We start from the raw sequence: 24,111 nt of genomic DNA, 5'->3' as shown, positions 1-24,111 counted from the left end.
TTATTAATTCGTCCCCACTGGAATCCACCATCTCAGGTCCCCGTGTACTTTCTGGAGGCAATTGCTGCTGGTGAATGTCTCCACGGAGGAATTGATTATAATTCATTTTAATGAACATCATCTTCTCCACATTTTCTGGAAGTAACCTCGTACGCCGATTGCTGACAAGGTGAGCGGCTGCACTAAACACTCTTTCGGAGTACACACTGGAGGGAGGGCAACTTAGGTAGAATAAAGCCAGTTTCTGCAAGGGCCTCCAAATTGCCTCTTTTTCCTGCCAATATACGTACGGACTGTCTGACGTGCCTACTTGGATGCGGTCACTCATATAATCCTCCACCATTCTTTCAATGGTGAGAGAATCATATGCAGTGACAGTAGACGACATATCAGTAATCGTTGCCAGGTCCTTCAGTCCGGACCAGATGTCAGCACTCGCTCCAGACTGCCCTGCATCACCGCCAGCGGGTGGGCTCGGAATTCTTAGCCTTTTCCTCGCACCTCCAGTTGCGGGAGAATGTGAAGGAGGAGATGGTGACGGGTCACGTTCCGCTTGACTTGACAATTTTCTCACCAGCAGGTCTTTGAACCTCTGCAGACTTGTGTCTGCAGGAAAGAGAGATACAACGTAGGTTTTAAATCTAGGATCGAGCACGGTGGCCAAAATGTAGTGCTCTGATTTCAACAGATTGACCACCCGTGAATCCTGGTTAAGCGAATTAAGGGCTCCATCCACAAGTCCCACATGCCTAGCGGAATCGCTCTGTTTTAGCTCCTCCTTCAATGTCTCCAGCTTCTTCTGCAAAAGCCTGATGAGGGGAATGACCTGACTCAGGCTGGCAGTGTCTGAACTGACTTCACGTGTGGCAAGTTCAAAGGGTTGCAGAACCTTGCACAACGTTGAAATCATTCTCCACTGCGCTTGAGTCAGGTGCATTCCACCTCCTTTGCCTATATCGTGGCCAGATGTATAGGCTTGAATGGCCTTTTGCTGCTCCTCCATCCTCTGAAGCATATAGAGGGTTGAATTCCACCTCGTTACCACCTCTTGCTTCAGATGATGGCAGGGCAGGTTCAGGAATGTTTGGTGGTGCTCCAGTCTTCGGTACGCGGTGCCTGAACGCCGAAAGTGGCCCGCAATTCTTCGGGCCACCGACAGCATCTCTTGCACGCCCCTGTCGTTTTTTAAATAATTCTGCACCACCAAATTCAAGGGGGTAAATTTACTAAGATTCGTAATTTCCGAAAAAAGGTCAAAGTTCAATCACGAATGACATCGACAGTGTAAAACTGCAACTTTTTGAATTGATTACGATGGATTTACTAAGCTGTCGTATTCGGGTTTTTCTTTTCTTCCGATGTCATTCGTTTTTTTTTACCTATTTTTACGGCAGTGATTAGCAAAACACTGCCGTTTTTTTTTACAATCAATCTCGGCCGGATCTGTGTGATCCGTGCTGGGGTTCTTATTTTTTTTTTTTTTAATTAAACAATGTAAAATCCCCAAAAAAAATGCGTGGGGTCCCCCCTCCTAAGCATAACCAGCCTCGGGCTCTTTGAGCCGATCCTGGTTGCAGAAATATGGGGGGAAAAATTACAGGGGTTCCCCCATATTTAAGCAACCAGCATCGGGCTCTGCGCCTGGTCCTGGTCCCAAAAATACGGGGGACAAAAAGAGTAGGGGTCCCCCGTATTTTTAAAACCAGCACCGGGCTCAACTAGCTGGACAGATAATGCCACAGCCGGGGGTCACTTTGATATAGTGCCCTGCGGCCGTGGCATCAAAAATCCAACTAGTCACCCCTGGCCGGGGTACCCTGGGGGAGTGGGGACCCCTTCAATCAAGGGGTCCCCCCCCCCCAGCCACCCAAGGGCCAGGGGTGAAGCCCGAGGCTGTCCCCCCCCCATCCAATGGGCTGCGGATGGGAGGGCTGATAGCCTTTGTTGTAAAATTATAGATATTGTTTTTAGTAGCAGTACTACAAGTCCCAGCAAGCCTCCCCCGCATGCTGGTACTTGGAGAACCACAAGTACCAGCATGCGGCGGAAAAACGGGCCCGCTGGTACCTGTAGTACTACCACTAAAAAAATACCCAAAAAAAGACAAGACACACACACCGTGAAAGTATAATTTTATTACTTACATACACACATACATACATACTTACCTAAGGCCCCACGCAGGTCGGTCCTCTTGTCCAGTAGAATCCAAGGGTACCTGTTGAATAAATTATACTCACGAGATCCAGGGGTCCAGGCTCCTCGGCAAATCCAGGGTTAATCCACGTACTTGCCAAAAATAAAAAAACGGTGTCCCGACCACGAACTGAAAGGGGACCCATGTTTGCACATGGGTCACCTTTCCCCGAATGCAAGAAACCCACTTTGCCTTCTGGCTAAGTGGGTTTCTTCAGCCAATCAGGGAGCGCCACGTTGTAGCACTCTCCTGATCAGCTGTGTGCTCCTGTCTTCACTGACAGGCAGCACACGGCAGTGTTACAATGTAGCGCCTATGCGCTCCATTGTAACCAATGCTGGGAACTTTCTGCCCTGCGGTTGACCTAAAGTGACGTCACCGCTGAGCAGAAAGTTCCCATCATTGGTTACAATGTAGCGCATAGGCGCTACATTGTAACACTGCCGTGTGCTGCCTGTCAGTGAAGACAGGAGCACACAGCTGATCAGGAGAGTGCTACAACGTGGCGCTCCCTGATTGGCTGAAGAAACCCACTTAGCCAGAAGGCAAAGTGGGTTTCTTGCATTCGGGGAAAGGTGACCCATGTGCAAACATGGGTCCCCTTTCAGTTCGTGGTCGGGACACCGTTTTTTTATTTTTGGCAAGTACGTGGATTAACCCTGGATTTGCCGAGGAGCCTGGACCCCTGGATCTCGTGAGTATAATTTATTCAACAGGTACCCTTGGATTCTACTGGACAAGAGGACCGACCTGCGTGGGGCCATAGGTAAGTATGTATGTATGTGTGTATGTAAGTAATAAAATTATACTTTCACGGTGTGTGTGTCTTGTCTTTTTTTGGGTATTTTTTTAGTGGTAGTACTACAGGTACCAGCGGGCCCGTTTTTCCGCCGCATGCTGGTACTTGTGGTTCTCCAAGTACCAGCATGCGGGGGAGGCTTGCTGGGACTTGTAGTACTGCTACTAAAAACAATATCTTTTATTTTACAACAAAGGCTATCAGCCCTCCCATCCGCAGCCCATTGGATGGGGGGGGACAGCCTCGGGCTTCACCCCTGGCCCTTGGGTGGCTGGGGGGACGGGACCCCTTGATTGAAGGGGTCCCCACTCCCCCAGGGTACCCCGGCCAGGGGTGACTAGTTGGATTTTTGATGCCACGGCCGCAGGGCGCTGTATCAAAGTGACCCCCGGCTGTGGCATTATCTGTCCAGCTAGTGGAGCCCGGTGCTGGTTTTAAAAATACGGGGGACCCCTACTCTTTTTGTCCCCCGTATTTTTGGGACCAGGACCAGGCGCAGAGCCCGATGCTGGTTGCTTAAATATGGGGGAACCCCTGTCATTTTTTTTCCCATATTTCTGCAACCAGGATCGGCTCAAAGAGCCCGAGGCTGGTTATGCTTAGGAGGGGGGACCCCACGCAATTTTTTTAGCAAAAATAAGCACTTTCACACCCCTTCCCACTGATATACATGCACGGATCTCATGGATCCCTGCATGCATCTCAAATCACGGATAAAAAAAGCAGGTCTGTTTTTTTTTAGGACTTTTTTACGAGTTGTAATTTTTCACGGCAGTGTTTTGTGTTTTTTTGCTTTGCACTTCTTAGTAAATGACCGAGATTCATACTTAAACAGCCGCGTTTTGACCGATGGTGTATTCATTCGTAATTTTTTACCTGAACTAGCAAAAAATTACGAATGCCCTCATCACTGCCGTGATTAGTGTTTAGTAAATGACCGAGATTTACCGAGATGACACTTTGATGAAAAAACGGCATCTCGGTCAAAATCGGGAGCTTAGTAAATATACCCCAAGGTATGTGCAAAACATGGGACGTGATGGAATTTGCCCAGATGTAATGCACGCACAATATTGCTGGCGTTGTCCGATGTCACAAATCCCCAGGAGAGTCCAATTGGGGTAAGTCATTCTGCGATGATCTTCCTCAGTTGCCGTAAGAGGTTTTCAGCTGTGTGGCTATTCTGGAAAGCGGTGATACAAAGCGTAGCCTGCCTAGGAACAAGTTGGCGTTTGCGAGATGCTGCTACTGGTGCCGCCGCTGCTGTTCTTGCTGCGGGAGGCAATACATCTACCCAGTGGGCTGTCACAGTCATATAGTCCTGAGTCTGCCCTGCTCCACTTGTCCACATGTCCGTGGTTAAGTGGACATTGGGTACAACTGCATTTTTTAGGACACTGGTGAGTCTTTTTCTGAGGTCTGTGTACATTTTCGGTATCGCCTGCCTAGAGAAATGGAACCTAGATGGTATTTGGTACCGGGGACACAGTACCTCAATCAAGTCTCTAGTTGGCTCTGAATTAACGATGGATACCGGAACCACGTTTCTCACCGCCCAGGCTGCCAAGGCCTCAGTCAGAGGCGGAACTACCGGCAGTGCAAGCAGTGCGTTGCACTGGGGCCCGCCTCTGTCCAGGGGCCCAAGCATGTAATGAGTCAAACTGACTCATTACATGCCGCTGTGCGCTGCGGGCAACCGCTGTCCGCAGCGCACAGCCGCCCGGCGAGGAGAGGAGCAGCGGCACGGACGGGGGAAGGAGGAGGAGGGAGGTGAAGGAGGGAGCCGCAGCAGCGCTTTGTTACTGGTGGAGGCGCTGCTGCTGCTGCTGTCTTCCGAGAACAGCCTATAGTGAAGCAGAGGGGCAGCAGCAGCAGCGCCTCCACCAGTAACAAAGCGCTGCTGCGGCTCCCTCCTCCACCTCCCTCCTCCTCCTTCTCTACTGCCCGGGAAATGGAATCGTCTGACGCTGCACCGAGGAGCCTGAGCCAGCGGAGAGGGTAAGTATAATTCTTTCTTTCTTTTCTCTTTCTTTCTTTTCTCTTTCTTTCTTTCTCTTTCTTTGTTGGGACTGCCTGCCGCTATGTGTAAAAATGGGGGACTGCCTGCCGCTATGTGTAAAAATGGGGGACTGCCTGCCGCTATGTGTAAAAAAGGGGGAATCTGCCTGCCGCAATGTGTAAAAAGGGGTAATCTGCCTGCCGCAATGTGTAAAAATGGGGAATCTGCCTGCCGTAATGTGTAAAAAGGGGGGACTGCCTGACGTAATGTGTAATAATGGGGAATCTGCCTGCCGCAATGTGTAAAAAGGGGGGACTGCCTGCCGCTAGGTGTAAAAATGGGAAATCTGCCTGCCGCTATGTGTAAAAAGGGGGAGTCTGCCTGCCGTAATGTGTAAAAAGGGGGACGCTGTCTGCCGTAATGTGTAACAAGGGCACGCTGTCTGCCGTAATGTGTAAAAAAGGGACGCTGTCTGCCGTAATGTGTAAAAAGTGTACGCTGTCTGCCGCTATGTGTAACAAGGGCACGCTGTCTGCCGTTATGTGTAAAAAGAGGAATCTGTCCGCTGTAAGGTCTAAAAGGGTCTCTACCTGGTGTAGTGGTGCTACTGTGCGGCGTAATTTGAAGAATGGAGACTACTGTGCACCGTTTTATGAATTGGTATTATTTTGTGGCCACACCCCTTCCCCACGAAGCCACGCCACTATGTATTTTTGTGCGCGCCTACGGCGCGCACTGCCCCTGTTTTGCATGCAGGGGTGGGACTCCGATGCCGTTTCTTGCACACAGTGCTAAAATGTCTAGTTACGGCACTGTTGCTAGGTATCCATTTCTCTGGCCCTGAGCAGGTCCCCCTCACCAGATCCTCTCCAGGGGTGAGGGGGTGGACTTGGATGGGATGTGTGTGGGGGTGGGGGGGCCCAAAGCATTTTGTCGCACCTGGGCCCACCGCTCGCTAGTTCCGCCACTGGCCTCAGTTATCCGCTTTGCAGCAGGATGACTGCTGTGATATTTCATCTTCCTCGCAAAGGACTGTTGGACAGTCAATTGCTTACTGGAAGTAGTACAAGTGGTCTTCCGACTTCCCCTCTGGGATGACGATCGACTCCCAGCAGCAACAACAGCAGCGCCAGCAGCAGTAGGCGTTACACTCAAGGATGCATCGGAGGAATCCCAGGCAGGAGAGGACTCGTCAGACTTGCCAGTGACATGGCCTGCAGGACTATTGGCTTTCCTGGGTAAGGAGGAAATTGACACTGAGGGAGTTGGTGGTGTGGTTTGCAGGAGCTTGGTTACAAGAGGAAGGGATTTAGTGGTCAGTGGACTGCTTCCGCTGTCACCCAAAGTTTTTGAACTTGTCACTGACTTATGATGAATGCGCTGCAGGTGACGTATAAGGGAGGATGTTCCGAGGTGGTTAACGTCCTTACCCCTACTTATTACAGCTTGACAAAGGCAACACACGGCTTGACACCTGTTGTCCGCATTTGTGTTGAAATAATTCCACACCAAAGAGCTGATTTTTTTAGTATTTTGACCAGGCATGTCAATGGCCATATTCCTCCCACGGACAACAGGTGTCTCCCCGGGTGCCTGACTTAAACAAACCACCTCACCATCAGAATCCTCCTTGTCAATTTCCTCCCCAGCGCCAGCAACACCCATATCCTCATCCTGGTGTACTTCAACAGTGACATCTTCAATTTGACTATCAGGAACTGGACTGCGGGTGCTCCTTTCAGCACTTGCAGGGGGCGTGCAAATGGTGGAAGACGCAAGCTCTTCCCGTCCAGTGTTGGGAAGTTCAGGCATCGCAACCGACACAATTGGACTCTCCTTGGGGATTTGTGATTTTGAAGAACGCACAGTTCTTTGCTGTGCTTTTGCCAGCTTAAGTCTTTTCTTTTTTCTAGCGAGAGGATGAGTGCTTCCATCCTCATTTGAAGCTGAACCACTAGCCATGAACATAGGCCAGGGCCTCAGCTGTTCCTTGCCACTCCGTGTCGTAAATGGCATATTGGCAAGTTTACGCTTCTCCTCAGACGCTTTTAATTTTGATTTTTGGGTCATTTTACTGAACTTTGGTGTTTTGGATTTTACATGCTCTCTACTATGACATTGGGCATCGGCCTTGGCAGACGACGTTGATGGCATTTCATCGTCTCGGCCATGACTAGTGGCAGCAGCTTCAGCACGAGGTGGAAGTGGATCTTGATCTTTCCCTTTAACCTCCACATTTTTGTTCTCCATTTTTTATTGTGTGGAATTATATGCCAGTATCAATAGCAATGGCCTACTACTATATTTACTGCGCACAACTAAAATGCACCACAGGTATAGAATGTAGATGGATAGTATACTTAATAGATGACGAGTGACGACACAGAGGTAGGTACACAGCAGTGGCCTACCGTACTGCTATATACAGTATACTGGACCTGGTGGACACTGTCAGCAAACTGCTAAACTAGTCTAAAAAAAAGGCACCACAGGTATACAATGTAGATGGATGGATAGTATACTTAATGGATGACGAGTGACGACACAGACGTAGGTACACAGCAGTGGCCTACCGTACTGCTATATATAGTATACTGGTGGACACTGTCAGCAAACTGCTAAACTAGTCTAAAATGCACCACAGGTATAGAATGTAGATGGATAGTATACTTAATAGATGACGAGTGACGACACAGAGGTAGGTACACAGCAGTGGCCTACCGTACTGCTATATACAGTATACTGGACCTGGTGGACACTGTCAGCAAACTGCTAAACTAGTCTAAAAAAAAGGCACCACAGGTATACAATGTAGATGGATGGATAGTATACTTAATGGATGACGAGTGACGACACAGAGGTAGGTACAGCAGTGGCCTACCGTACTGCTATATACAGTATACTGGACCTGGTGGACACTGTCAGCAAACTGCTAAACTTGTCTAAAAAAAAGGCACCACAGGTATACAATGTAGATGGATGGATAGTATACTTAATGGATGACGAGTGACGACACAGAGGTAGGTACAGCAGTGGCCTACCGGTCTGCTATATACAGTATACTGGACCTGGTGGACACCGTCAGCAAACTGCTAAACTAGTCTAAAAAAAAGGCACCACATGTATACAATGTAGATGGATGGATAGTATACTTAATGGATGACGAGTGACGACACAGAGGTAGGTACAGCAGTGGCCTACCGTACTGCTATATATAGTATACTGAACCTGGTGGACACTGTCAGCAAACTGCTAAACTAAAATGCACCACAGGTATAGGAATGTAGATGGATAGTATACTTAATGGATGACGACACAGAGGTAGGTACAGCAGTGCACTCTGCACTGTACTCCTCCTATATAATATTAATTATACTGGTGGTCCCCAGTCCCCACAATAAAGCAGCACACTGTGAGCACAGATATGGAGTGTTTTTCAGGCAGACAAACGTATACTGGTGGTCACTGTCAGCAAAACTCTGCACTGTACTCCTGCTATAGCTGCTCCCCAGTCCCCACAATTAAGCAGTGTGAGCACTCAGCACAGATATATCATGCAGCACACTGAGCACAGATATGGTATGGAGCGTTTTTTTCAGGCAGAGAACGGATAAAAACTAAACTCTGCACTGTACTCCTCCTAACAGCTGCTCCCCAATCCTCCCCACAATTATAGTAATAAACAAGCAATCAAATCAACTGTCTTCTACTAAACGGAGAGGACGCCAGCCACGTCCTCTCCCTATCATCTCCAATGCACGTGTGAAAATGGCGGCGACGCGCGGCTGCTTATAGAATCCGAATCTCGCGAGAATCCGACAGCGGGATGATGACGTTCGGGCGCGCTCGGGTTAACCGAGCCACACGGGAGAATCCGAGTATGGCTCGGACCCGTGTAAAAAAGGTAAAGCTCTGGGGGGTTCGGTTTCTCGGAAACCGAACCCGCTCATCACTATGGAACATACATATACACATAAATAAATACATACATACATACATACATACATACATCTATTTTTGGCGATTTCCGTGTATGGACAGTGACATTTGTAAAACCGGTTCTTAGCAAGCACTTGGGACCTAAGGAGAAGCTATGTGCCGAGTTTCAAGATTGTAGGCCTTGTGGTTTAAGAGATTTCGTTATGAGTCAATCAGTGAGTCAATATCCTTTTTAGATAGATAGACAGACAGACAGAGACAGACAGACAGATAGGTGAGAAGAGAGAACAGGACAGTGGGACAGTATAGGATACAGGGGGGAAAAACATATCCCTTCTATTGCTAACAATGCCCATCATTTGGTATGTGAATGAGCATATTTCAATTGCTATTATGATGAGAAAAACATGGCATATGCTTGCTTTGTTACTACCTATTATTTACATGAAGAATAAAAGAACAGTACATTGAGGATTTATACCTGAAAGTGCTGGGTTTTAGCAACACAGTGTATCATCTGGTTAGCCTTCAAGTGCCCAGGGAGGTCAGTTGTTTTTAGCCCAGGAAATACACAGTTCTGTAGAAAAACACACAAACTGTAATTATGTCGAAATGGGTTATTTTACTGTGCTTGATGTAGCATTGAGAAATTTAAATGGGGCAACAAACTTTGGGGAAAAACAGTCATTTTTGAAAACCTACTTAACCTATCGACATCACATGTAAAGAATGCAAACCACCAGATTTATCGAGCAGCAGCAGTAGTGCAAACCACCAAACCCTCCCCACCCCCCAAATAAAACATTATTAATTATCTTATGAGGCCAAAAAATATATGCGCCGAGGCCAAATTAATGAGTAATTAGATTAATAGATCAATAATATTATATTAAGTTACCAATATTTTTTATGATATTATTTTAGGTCACTATGAATGATGCCCACATAATAAAATATGAATGGAATAGATGACTTGCTCAATTCCACGTAGCACTGGATACCTTCTGGTAACCCTGGACTCCTAGTACCAGGGTCATGCTGTAAAAATACACTGTATGCACTTGTGGCACTATATGTACCAGCATGTATTCACAGTCCATTTTTGGATACATGTGTGCATTAAGGGGGAAAATTTACTAAAGGGCAGAGTTTTCACAAGTGGAGATGTTGTCCATAGCAACCAATACGATTCTACATTTTATTTATATAGCACCTTATAAAGATTATAGCTTGAATCTGATTGGTTGCTATGGGCAACATCTCCAATTCAAAAAACCTGCACTTTAGTAAATATACCCCTACAAGTCTTGGCCTTAGTTATATAAATAACGAGAAAGTATTTCCCCACATAAAAAAATCATTAAATACTCTAGTTTTCTCCCCAGTAGCATTAAATTATATATATATATATATATATATATATATATATATACATACATATATATCAGAGAAAGTACTGGCGGCACTCTAAGGACTTATATTGCTAGTAATATATAGGCACTTGCGCCTATAGATCATCGATAATCTATGGGCGCAAGTGCCTTTATATTACTAGCAATATAAGTCCTTAGAGTGCCGCCAGTACTTTCTCTGCTATAATTTCCACTTTTAGTGAAAAGGAAGGCACCAAGGCGATTCTGGACTTGTTTGACGGATCTCTCTCTCTCTCTCTCTCTCTCTCTCTCTCTCATACCTACCGGTAAATCCTTTTCTCTTAGTCCGTAGAGGATGCTGGGATTCCAAAAGGACCATGGGGTATAGACGGGATCCGCAGGAGACATGGGCACACTATGAGACTTTGAATGGGTGTGAACTGGCTCCTCCCTCTATGCCCCTCCTCCAGACCTCCGTTAGAAAACTGTGCCCAGAGAGACGGACATTTCGAGGAAAGAAATTAATGTTTAAACACGGTGAGTGTCATACCAGCTCACACCTCAAACATGCCGCAGAACGTGGCATTCAATAAAACACCAGCTGACGGCATGGAAAAACCATACAGCAAAATGCTGACCGAAAACGTAACACGACTTGTGTGCATCATGACCGATAATCAGATATCGCGTGTCATGGCACGAATAACTGCAGCCACAGACATGACTGCAAGAAACACCACCTGAGTGCAACGACAACCCATAGCTGCAGATACAGTACGCACTGGGACGGGCGCCCAGCATCCTCTATGGACTAAGAGAAAAGGATTTACCGGTAGGTATTAAAATCCTATTTTCTCCTATGTCCTAGAGGATGCTGGGGTTCCAAAAGGACCATGGGATTTATACCAAAGCTCCAGACCGGGCGAGAGAGTGCGGATAACTCTGCAGCACCGATTGAGCAACCTGAGGTCCTCAGCAGCCAGGGTATCAAACTTGTAGAACTTAGGAAAAATGCTTGAACCCGACCAAATAGCCGCTCGGCAAAGTTGAACCGCCGAGACTCCACGGGCATCCGCCCAAGAAGAGCCCACCTTCCTGGTAGAATGGGCCTTCACCGACTTCGGTAACGGCAATCCAGCCGTAGAATGAGCGTGCCGAATCGTATCACAGATCCAGCGTGCAATAGTCTGCTTAGAAGCAGGAGCCCCAATTTTGTTGGGAGCATACAGGATAAACAGAGCCTCTGTTTCCCCAATCTGAGCCGTCCTGGCGACTCAAAAATTCAAGCTCTGACTGCCACAAGAGACTTTGAATCAGCCAAGGCTTAAGCAGTCCCAGGCACCACAATAGATTGGTTCCTGTGAAAACGCAGAAAGCACTTTAGGCAAAAACTGTTGCCAATCTCTCAATTCCTCTCTATCCACAAGGAAGATCAAAGATGGCTCTTGTGAGGCAAAGTCCGACACCCGCCTTGCGGACGCCAATGCCAATAGCCTGACCACTTTTCAAGAGAGAAAATTTTTACCTTACGTAAAGGTTCCAACCAGTGTGACATAAGAAACTGCAACACCACATTAAGGTCTCATGGTGCCACAGGGGCACAAATGGTGGTTGGAAGTGCAGCACTCCTTTCACTGAAGTCCGAACTTGTTTTTTTTTTTTTTTTATTGATAAGGCCAAAACCTGCACTTTAAATGGAGCCTAGCCTTAGGCCTGCATCCACACCTGCATGCAAAAAATGGAGAAAACGACCCAGCCGAAATTCTTCCAGTGGAACCTTCTTGGATTCCCACCAAGACACATACTTCCTCCAAATACGGTGGAAAATCTTCGCCGTTACTCGTTTATTAGCCTGAAGCAATGTGGAAACGACTTTACCGGCAATAGCCTTTCGGGCCAGGATATGGCGTTCAACCGCCAAGCCGTCAAACGCAGCCCCGGTAAAACTTGGTACATGCCCTGTTCTTGCTGTAACAGGACCACTCTTAGAGGAAGAGGCCAGGGATCTTCTATGAGCAAGACTTGAAGATCTGGATACCAAGCCCTCCTTGGCTAGACCGGAACAATGAGGATCGCTTGAATCTTTGATTTTCTTATGGTTATCACCCTCGAAAAGAGTGAAAGTGGAGAGAACACATAGATCGACTGAAACACCTAAGGTGTCACAAGAGGGTCCATTGCTATAGCTGGAGTGTCCCTTGACCTGGACCAACATCCCCGAAGTATCCTGTGGAGGCGAAAACGCCCTCACAACTCATTGAGGAATTCCCCAAAGACTTGCTATTTCTGTGAACTTCTTCCTGAAGACCCCACTCTCCTGGATGAAGAGCGTGCTGAGGAAGTCTATTTCTCCATTGTCGTCACCCGGAACGACGACCTCTAATAGAGCGTTTACCTGCCTTTCCGCTCATCGGAAACTTTTGTGGCTTCCACCATTTTCGCTCTGCTCCTCATTCCGCCCTAGTGGCTCACTTACGCCACTGCTGTTTAGTCGTCCGACAGAATTAAGACGGGCAGAACATGAAGAAGATGTTCCGTTTGAAATAGTTCTTAATCCAAGAATGCTTATTGCAGGCAAGCTTTCCGGCTTGACCTTTCCCCTTGGGAATTCTTCCCTTGGAAAAACTGCTCTCCACCCTTGGAGACTTGTATCCATGGACACCAGGATCTAATCCTGGATCCCGAACCATTGTCCCAGTAGGAGGTGAGAACTGTGAAGCCACCACAGGAGAGATATCCTGGTCCTGTAAAATAGGAATATCCACCGGTGCATGTGCAGGTAAGACCCGGACCATATGTTCAACTGGTCCCGCAAAACCACTCTGGCATTTGACCTGCTCACCGAATGGCTTTGTAGGCCGTAACCATCTTCCGCATCAACGAAAAGTATCGACGGGTTTACACTGTTGCAAACCTGATCCGACTCTGGATCATCAGATCTCTTTCCACAGGAAAAAACAACTCTTCGCCGATCGGTATCCAAACTTATTCCCAACTCCGACCTCAGCGTCGTTGGGATCAACAGCGATTCTTTGTGACGAAGAACTGTCAGAGAGAAACAACAAATTTTACCATTTGTTTCTTGACCTCGCCATAGTCAGGAGAGCGTTCCCGCACAGAAAAATAATGGCCCTTACTATAGAAGGAAACCATCATATCACCATCACTCTGGTGAACTGGCAATGACCATCCTGAATAGCAAAAATAGGTAAGTTTAACGCGGCCGACACCGCACTTAAAACCTCTTTCTTCTTCTACAGGTCGGAAATCCCTGCCCTGAGAGATTCCAACTTGTAGTTCTAACTTCTGAAGAAGAAATCTTCTTGGGATTGTTCTGACCGAGCTGTCTGGTTTCAGAAGCATGAAAAAGCCAGCTTATTCCCCCTTTTTTTTTTTTTTTTTGACAGGGACAGCAGGACAATGTCCTGATCCTGAACCAAACCTTGTATGGCGTCGCCTACTACCTCCCCGTCCATAGGAGAATCGGTAAGATCTATTTTAAAAATCAGCGAGGGGAATTATCTGGAAACTCGAGTATGTCCACCTATGGACTGTAATCTTACCCACTGTGTCAAGTCCATTCCAGGACTGACTGAGGAGTATTAGACGAGTCCCCACCGGTGAGGGCTCCAGCAAGATAGACCCAGCGATCTGCAGTGGACGTGGTAGAAACAGAGGACGATGTCTTGCTCTGCGAACTTGAAAAGGCTGCAGACCTCTTACCTTTTTACCTTCCTCTACCTGCAAAGAAGGGGAAACAAAACGGTATCCAACCGGTCAAAATGACTGCATCCCACAAAAAAGAAATGCGTCAGCAACCCTTGTGATGGAACATAGCTCAGGACGGTAGACATACCAGTGGTATCTGCCGAGATCCACTTAACCAAGCCATCCCCAAACCAGATTACCCCTTCATAGGGAAGATGCTCCAGTATTTCTCAGAGTCCGTACATACCTCTTGTAGTCGCACGGCAGCATGCTGCAATGTTCTAGATAAGACCTAAAGGAATTAAGTATACCGGATAACAAGGTAACCGATCATCTTTGAATACAAGTACACCCCCATGCGCATGTAATGCCAATATCATCAAAGCATATAATTAAAATTATAACTTAGCTTCCTGTATACGATCCTTGTCGACAGGGCCCCGTGTAGACCAGGGGTAGACATTCACTTTATTCTATCCACAGCAGGAAAAGAATAAACACTCGGACTCCTCGGGAGGATTCGAGACCATCTTGTCACGGCTGACCTAGAGCTTCATCAACAGAGCGACCAGCACATGAGAAAGAATAACTTTACTTCAGCATTCATAATAAATTGTAATATAACTGTACACATTTAAATACACATATATACACATATACCTATATATACATCTCATATATATATATATATATATATATATATATATATATATAATCTGTCAGAAACATCAGGGTCCCTAGCGACATTAATGTGTTCTGAATGTATATGAAAATGTACTGAATGCCAATGTTGCGGATCTAATCAGGAAACATTATGGCCGATAGAGAACATAGTATTCATGTCGACGACAGGGAGAAGTGACTGGGCAAAATAAAATTTTTGTGACCCTGAGGGATCTGATTGAAACACATACCTAATTTCACTAGGACGCCCCCACAAAATACTATCACTTCTGTGCTCGAGCTACAGCCCACTGCAACGTACCATACATATATACACCTACAGGTATAGGTTTCTCATATATTTTTACACCCAGTCATCATAGTTGGTGTCGACAGGGTCACCCACATGCTACTGTGTTTCCCATACCGTGTGTACTTATGACAACTGACAAGCATACCACTATCGACCTGTTGTCTCTATCAAGTACCAACAGGCGTCGGCGATGTCGACAGTGACCCCTTATCGGTTTGTGACCGATCACTCCCTCATGTAGACACATGTGGACTATAGTGGGTATAACTGACAGGGAACTCACACAGAAATATGCACAACAATGATTATATGGCCATTTCTAAACAAATAGTGTTATATATATCTTAATATACCACTAAAAACTCTGTGCCCCCCCTCATTTGTAATTTTTGGCGGGGACAGAGAGAAAAATGGCGCTGAACACTGCTGTGAAGGCTAAACCCCGCCCCCTATTTGGCGCGCTTCAGCCTCATTATAATAAAATGTAACACACAGGCAGGGGACCGTATATAGTGTCTAGGCACTATATACCATCACAAAACACATATATTGCTGTCCAGGGCACCCCCCCCCCCAGCGCCATGCACCCAAGTGACCGCTGGCGTGTGCGGGATCAATGACGCGCAGCGCTACCGCTGCTGTTCGGCGGGGGTATCGTACTGGGTGTCCAGGCCCCAAAGGTTCCTGTGTAAAATAAAGAACCTCAGTAACATGCTGCCCAGGGCGCTCCACCCCAGCGCCCTGCAAGTGCCGTTGGTGATGTGTGTGGGAGCATGGAGTGCAGCGCTACCGCTGCGGTTACCTCCGTTACTGAAGTCTTCTGCCGTCACTGAAGTCTTCTGTTCTTCTAATACTCACCCGGCTTCTTTCTTCTGGCTTCTGTGAGGGGGGTGACGGCGCGGCTGCGGGAACAAGCAGCTAGGCGAACCAAGTGATCGAACCCTCTGGAGCTAATGGTGTCCAGTAGCCTAAGAAGCAGAGCCCTTGAACTAAGAAGAAGTAGGTCTGACTTCTCTCCCATCAGTCCCACGATGCAGGGAGCCTGTAACCAGCAGGTCTGCCTGGAAATAAAAAACCTAACAAAGTCTTTTAAAGAAACTCTGTAGAGCTCCCCTAGTGTGTGACCAGTCTCTCCTGGGCACAAAGTCTAACTGAGGTCTGGAGGAGGGGCATAGAGGGAGGAGCCAGTTCACACCCATTCAAAGTCTTATAGTGTGCCCATGTCTCCTGCGGATCCCGTCTATACCCCATGGTCCTTTTGGAACCCCAGCATCCTCTAGGACGTAGGAGAAATTAAATTACAGCGGTCCTACACATAAAAGCACAGTATTATTCCCAGTAGTATTCAATTATTTAATATTGATATTGCATTAAATAAATTAATATGGCCCCCATAATGTGTTATTAAGGACCACCAGGGGCAGAACTCTGGGAGACAGTGGAGTCTGCAGCCGCCAGGCTCCTGACCTCAAGGGGGCAGATCTCCTTCATTGTCTCCAGCTGCCTGACCCTGAAGATCGTTCGCTGCGAGGAGCTTTCGTGTCAGTGACACGGAAGCTGCCTCCTAGTATATACAGAGAGCTGGCTGTGGCTACAGCTAGGGGGAGCTCCAGAACGCAGCTCCTGCCAGGCCCTTCCAGATGAGCTGGCCGAGTGAAGCTCTCTGTTCTTCCGTTGGGCTGATGGCAGCAGGTAGGCACTGGCAGCACTTGCCTCAGGCTGCACTGTGGGGGTGTGTGTAATTGGAAAGGGGAGGGGTGCTGGGGGGTCTTTAATGAATGTTGGCAGCACTGTGTTTTATGTGTGCATGTTTAAGTGAGAGGTGTGTGTGTGTGTGTGTGTGTGTGTGTGTGTGTGTGTGTGTGTGTGTGTGTGTGTGTGTGTGTGTGTGTGTGAAGGAAGCATGTGTTTGTATGTGTGTGTGTGTGTTTTAAAGTGAAAGAGGCGTGTGTGCATGTAAGGAAGACGTGTGTGTATGTGTGAGAGAGGCATATGTGTGTTTAAGTGAAAGAGGCATGTGTGTGTGTGTGTGTGTGTGTGTGTGTGTGTGTGTGTGTGTGTGTGTGTGTGTGTGTGTGAGAAAGAGGCATGTTTGTGTGTTTCAGTGAAGGAAGCGTGTGTGTGTGTGTGTGTGTGTGTGTGTGTGTGTGTGTGTGAGTTTAAATGAAGGAGGCGTGTGTGTGTGTGTGAGTTTAAGTGAAGGAAGCATGTGTAAGTGAGAGGCGTGTGTGTAAGTGAGAGGCACGTGTGTAAGTGAGAGGCGTGTGTGTAAGCGAAGGAGGTGTGTGTGTTTAGCTAAGGAGGCGTATGTAAGTAAGAGGCGTGAGTGTAAGTGAGAGGCGTGTGTGTGTTTAAGTGAAAGTGGCGTTTGTGGTTTTTTTATATATATACTGTATATCGGCACACCACTGCGCCAAAGCATCTACATTGTGACACGCTGGTGGGTGAGGGAGTACTGTAGGTGTGCTATAAAGGTATGCTGGTGTCTATTTTATTGTGATGACTGACTTGGAGTGCCGTCCACTTTGTATGTGTATCTATATTACTATTGGGAAAGGTACCTGAGCACGCTACTACTGTTCAACATGAGTGCCGGATAGCTACATATGAAGGGTGTGTGTGTATACAGTATTTAGGGGGGGCACCAACATTTATCATGCCTCCGGGTGACTGGGGCGAACTTACGCCACTGAGGACCACCAGAGGCAAAATTATGTAACCTACTTAATAGGAGAGATGTCTTATTAGCGATTGGCTTAGTGTTGCAAAGAGTTTGTACTAGTTTTACTATACGGTTTTGCCTAAACCACATACTTTTTATGTGTTTGCAAACCGCCACACATCAGCTATGGCTTTAGTTTGCAGACTTCAAACACAAATAGTAAATCCTACTGTTTGGATTTGAAAACCACATTCAATGTGTGAGTATTTAAAAACCACACACAAAACTGCTGTTTAATAAATCTCCACCATGAAATTGACTGCAACATTCATACACAAATTTGTAGTACAGGTTGAGTATCCCATATCCAAATATCCGTAATACGGAATATTCCGAAATACTGACTTTTTTGAGCGAGAGTGAGATAGTGAAACTTTTGTTTTCTGATGGCTCAATGTACACAAACTTTGTTTAATACATACAGTTATTAGAAATATTGTATTACATGACCTTCAGACTGTGTGTATAAGGTGTATATGAAACATAAATGAATTGTGTGAATGTAGACACACTTTGTTTAATTCACAAAGTTATAAAAAATATTGGCTAAAATTACCTTCAGGCTGTGTGTATAAGGTGTATATGTCACATAAATGTATTCTGTGCTTAGATTTAGGTCCCATTGACATGATATCTCATTATGGTATGCAATTATTCCAAAATACGGAAAAATCCAATATCCAAAATACCTCTGGTCCCAAGCATTTTGGATAAGGGATACTCAACCTGTATAGTCTTTACTAGAGATGAGCGCCTGAAATTTTTCGGGTTTTGTGTTTTGGTTTTGGGTTCGGTTCCGCGGCCGTGTTTTGGGTTCGAACGCGTTTTGGCAAAACCTCACCGAATTTTTTTTGTCGGATTCGGGTGTGTTTTGGATTCGGGTGTTTTTTTCCAAAAACACTAAAAAACAGCTTAAATCATAGAATTTGGGGGTCATTTTGATCCCAAAGTATTATTAACCTCAAAAACCATAATTTACACTCATTTTCAGTCTATTCTGAATACCTCACACCTCACAATATTATTTTTAGTCCTAAAATTTGCACCGAGGTCGCTGTGTGAGTAAGATAAGCGACCCTAGTGGCCGACACAAACACCGGGCCCATCTAGGAGTGGCACTGCAGTGTCACGCAGGATGTCCCTTCCAAAAAACCCTCCCCAAACAGCACATGACGCAAAGAAAAAAAGAGGCGCAATGAGGTAGCTGACTGTGTGAGTAAGATTAGCGACCCTAGTGGCCGACACAAACACCGGGCACATCTAGGAGTGGCACTGCAGTGTCACGCAGGATGTCCCTTCCAAAAAACCCTCCCCAAACAGCACATGACGCAAAGAAAAAAAGAGGCGCAATGAGGTAGCTGTGTGAGTAAGATTAGCGACCCTAGTGGCCGACACAAACACCGGGCCCATCTAGGAGTGGCACTGCAGTGTCACGCAGGATGTCCCTTCCAAAAAACCCTCCCCAATCAGCACATGATGCAAAGAAAAAGAAAAGAAAAAAGAGGTGCAAGATGGAATTATCCTTGGGCCCTCCCACCCACCCTTATGTTGTATAAACAAAACAGGACATGCACACTTTAACCAACCCATCATTTCAGTGACAGGGTCTGCCACACGACTGTGACTGATATGACGGGTTGGTTTGGACCCCCCCCAAAAAAGAAGCAATTAATCTCTCCTTGCACAAACTGGCTCTACAGAGGCAAGATGTCCACCTCATCTTCACCCTCCGATATATCACCGTGTACATCCCCCTCCTCACAGATTATCAATTCGTCCCCACTGGAATCCACCATCTCAGCTCCCTGTGTACTTTGTGGAGGCAATTGCTGCTGGTCAATGTCTCCGCGGAGGAATTGATTATAATTCATTTTAATGAACATCATCTTCTCCACATTTTCTGGATGTAACCTCGTACGCCGATTGCTGACAAGGTGAGCGGCGGCACTAAACACTCTTTCGGAGTACACACTTGTGGGAGGGCAACTTAGGTAGAATAAAGCCAGTTTGTGCAAGGGCCTCCAAATTGCCTCTTTTTCCTGCCAGTATAAGTACGGACTGTGTGACGTGCCTACTTGGATGCGGTCACTCATATAATCCTCCACCATTCTATCAATGTTGAGAGAATCATATGCAGTGACAGTAGACGACATGTCCGTAATCGTTGTCAGGTCCTTCAGTCCGGACCAGATGTCAGCATCAGCAGTCGCTCCAGACTGCCCTGCATCACCGCCAGCGGGTGGGCTCGGAATTCTGAGCCTTTTCCTCGCACCCCCAGTTGCGGGAGAATGTGAAGGAGGAGATGTTGACAGGTCGCGTTCCGCTTGACTTGACAATTTTGTCACCAGCAGGTCTTTCAACCCCAGCAGACCTGTGTCTGCCGGAAAGAGAGATCCAAGGTAGGCTTTAAATCTAGGATCGAGCACGGTGGCCAAAATGTAGTGCTCTGATTTCAACAGATTGACCACCCGTGAATCCTTGTTAAGCGAATTAAGGGCTGCATCCACAAGTCCCACATGCCTAGCGGAATCGCTCCGTGTTAGCTCCTTCTTCAATGCCTCCAGCTTCTTCTGCAAAAGCCTGATGAGGGGAATGACCTGACTCAGGCTGGCAGTGTCTGAACTGACTTCACGTGTGGCAAGTTCAAAGGGCATCAGAACCTTGCACAACGTTGAAATCATTCTCCACTGCACTTGAGACAGGTGCATTCCATCTCCTATATCGTGCTCAATTGTATAGGCTTGAATGGCCTTTTGCTGCTCCTCCAACCTCTGAAGCATATAGAGGGTTGAATTCCACCTCGTTACCACTTCTTGCTTCAGATGATGGCAGGGCAGGTTCAGTAGTTTTTGGTGGTGCTCCAGTCTTCTGTACGTGGTGCCTGTACGCCGAAAGTGTCCCGCAATTTTTCTGGCCACCGACAGCATCTCTTGCACGCCCCTGTCGTTTTTTAAAAAATTCTGCACCACCAAATTCAAGGTATGTGCAAAACATGGGACGTGCTGGAATTTGCCCATATTTAATGCACACACAATATTGCTGGCGTTGTCCGATGCCACAAATCCACAGGAGAGTCCAATTGGGGTAAGCCATTCCGCGATGATCTTCCTCAGTTGCCGTAAGAGGTTTTCAGCTGTGTGCGTATTCTGGAAAGCGGTGATACAAAGCGTAGCCTGCCTAGGAAAGAGTTGGCGTTTGCGAGATGCTGCTACTGGTGCCGCCGCTGCTGTTCTTGCGGCGGGAGTCCATACATCTACCCAGTGGGCTGTCACAGTCATATAGTCCTGACCCTGCCCTGCTCCACTTGTCCACATGTCCGTGGTTAAGTGGACATTGGGTACAACTGCATTTTTTAGGACACTGGTGAGTCTTTTTCTGACGTCCGTGTACATTCTCGGTATCGCCTGCCTAGAGAAGTGGAACCTAGATGGTATTTGGTAACGGGGGCACACTGCCTCAATAAATTGTCTAGTTCCCTGTGAACTAACGGCGGATACCGGACGCACGTCTAACACCAACATAGTTGTCAAGGACTCAGTTATCCGCTTTGCAGTAGGATGACTGCTGTGATATTTCATCTTCCTCGCAAAGGACTGTTGAACAGTCAATTGCTTACTGGAAGTAGTACAAGTGGGCTTACGACTTCCCCTCTGGGATGACCATCGACTCCCAGCGGCAACAACAGCAGCGCCAGCAGCAGTAGGCGTTACACGCAAGGATGCATCGGAGGAATCCCAGGCAGGAGAGGACTCGTCAGACTTGCCAGTGACATGGCCTGCAGGACTATTGGCATTCCTGGGGAAGGAGGAAATTGACACTGAGGGAGTTGGTGGGGTGGTTTGCGTGAGCTTGGTTACAAGAGGAAGGGATTTACTGGTCAGTGGACTGCTTCCGCTGTCACCCAAAGTTTTTGAACTTGTCACTGACTTATTATGAATGCGCTGCAGGTGACGTATAAGGGAGGATGTTCCGAGGTGGTTAACGTCCTTACCCCTACTTATTACAGCTTGACAAAGGGAACACACGGCTTGACACCTGTTGTCCGCATTTCTGGTGAAATACCTCCACACCGAAGAGCTGATTTTTTTGGTATTTTCACCTGGCATGTCAACGGCCATATTCCTCCCACGGACAACAGGTGTCTCCCCGGGTGCCTGACTTAAACAAACCACCTCACCATCAGAATCCTCCTGGTCAATTTCCTCCCCAGCGCCAGCAACACCCATATCCTCCTCATCCTGGTGTACTTCAACACTGACATCTTCAATCTGACTATCAGGAACTGGACTGCGGGTGCTCCTTCCAGCACTTGCAGGGGGCGTGCAAATGGTGGAAGGCGCATGCTCTTCACGTCCAGTGTTGGGAAGGTCAGGCATCGCAACCGACACAATTGGACTCTCCTTGTGGATTTGGGATTTCAAAGAACGCACAGTTCTTTGCGGTGCTTTTGCCAGCTTGAGTCTTTTCAGTTTTCTAGCGAGAGGCTGAGTGCTTCCATCCTCATGTGAAGCTGAACCACTAGCCATGAACATAGGCCAGGGCCTCAGCCGTTCCTTGCCACTCCGTGTGGTAAATGGCATATTGGCAAGTTTACGCTTCTCCTCCGACAATTTTATTTTAGGTTTTGGAGTCCTTTTTTTTCTGATATTTGGTGTTTTGGATTTGACATGCTCTGTACTATGACATTGGGCATCGGCCTTGGCAGACGACGTTGCTGGCATTTCATCGTCTCGGCCATGACTAGTGGCAGCAGCTTCAGCACGAGGTGGAAGTGGATCTTGATCTTTCCCTAATTTTGGAACCTCAACTTTTTTGTTCTCCATATTTTATAGGCAGAACTAAAAGGCACCTCAGGTAAACAATGGAGATGGATGGATTGGATACTAGTATACAATTATGGACGGACTGCCACGGTTAGGTGGTATAAAAAAACCACGGTTAGGTGGTATATAATACAATTATGGATGGACGGACTGCCTGCCGAGTGCCGACACAGAGGTAGCCACAGCCGTGAACTACCGCACTGTACACTGGTTGATAAAGAGATAGTAGTATACTCGTAACAACTAGTATGACGACGGTATAAAGAATGAAAAAAAAACCACGGTTAGGTGGTATATAATACAATTATGGTTGGACGGACTGCCTGCCGAGTGCCGACACAGAGGTAGCCACAGCCGTGAACTACCGCACTGTACACTGGTTGATAAAGAGATAGTAGTATACTCGTAACAACTAGTATGACGACGGTATAAAGAATGAAAAAAAAACCACGGTTAGGTGGTATATATTATAATACAATTATGGTTGGACGGACTGCCTGCCGAGTGCCGACACAGAGGTAGCCACAGCCGTGAACTACCGCACTGTACACTGGTTGATAAAGAGATAGTAGTATACTCGTAACAACTAGTATGACGACGGTATAAAGAATGGAAAAAAAACCACGGTTAGGTGGTATATATTATAATACAATTATGGATGGACGGACTGCCTGCCGAGTGCCGACACAGAGGTAGCCACAGCCGTGAACTACCGCACTGTACACTGGTTGATAAAGAGATAGTAGTATACTCGTAACAACTAGTATGACGACGGTATAAAGAATGAAAAAAAAACCACGGTTAGGTGGTATATATTATAATACAATTATGGATGGACGGACTGCCTGCCGAGTGCCGACACAGAGGTAGCCACAGCCGTGAACTACCGCACTGTACTGTGTCTGCTGCTAATATAGACTGGTTGATAAAGAGATAGTATACAATACTACTAATATACTGGTGGTCAGGCACTGGTCACCACTAGTCACACTGGCAGTGGCACTCCTGCAGCAAAAGTGTGCACTGTTTAATTTTAATATAATATTATTTATCATGTACTCCTGGCTCCTGCTATAACAACCTGCAGTGCTCCCCAGTCTCCCCCACAATTATAAGCTTTATATACAATACATTGATGTGCAGCACACTGGGCTGAGCAGTGCACACAGACTGAGTCACTGTGTGACTGTGTATCGTTTTTTTCAGGCAGAGAACGGATATATTAAATAAAACAAACAACTGCACTGTCTCTGGTGGTCACTGGTCACTGTGGTCGTCAGTCACTAAACTCTGTCTGCACTCTCTTCTAATCTACAGTATCACAGCAATCTCTCTCTCTCTCTCTCTTCTAAATCTAATCTAAATGGAGAGGACGCCAGCCACGTCCTCTCCCTATCAATCTCAATGCACGTGTGAAAATGGCGGCGACGCGCGGCTCCTTATATAGAATCCGAGTCTCGCGAGAATCCGACAGCGTCATGATGACGTTCGGGCGCGCTCGGGTTAACCGAGCAAGGCGGGAAGATCCGAGTCGCTCGGACCCGTGAAAAAAAAAGTGAAGTTCGTGCGGGTTCG

General features: G+C 47.0%; 1 protein-coding gene across 10 annotated transcripts in view; it reads right to left on the bottom strand.

Annotated features, from left to right (window-relative positions):
- FAM227B (family with sequence similarity 227 member B) overlaps positions 1-24,111 on the bottom strand; it is a 1,159,103-nt gene that overhangs the window by 946,517 nt on the left and 188,475 nt on the right. For all 10 annotated transcript variants that reach the window (XM_063926021.1, XM_063926018.1, XM_063926017.1 and 7 more), the window contains one exon: positions 9,416-9,511. In XM_063926021.1, the coding sequence (XP_063782091.1) occupies positions 9,416-9,511 (96 nt within the window). The remainder of the gene's footprint in view (positions 1-9,415; positions 9,512-24,111) is intronic.

Source organism: Pseudophryne corroboree, chromosome 6, assembly GCF_028390025.1.
Source record: "Pseudophryne corroboree isolate aPseCor3 chromosome 6, aPseCor3.hap2, whole genome shotgun sequence".
NCBI classification, from domain to species: Eukaryota; Metazoa; Chordata; class Amphibia; order Anura; family Myobatrachidae; genus Pseudophryne; species Pseudophryne corroboree.
The sequence above is the reverse complement of the archived record's forward strand: the minus strand, read 5'-3'. Positions and strand labels throughout refer to the sequence as shown.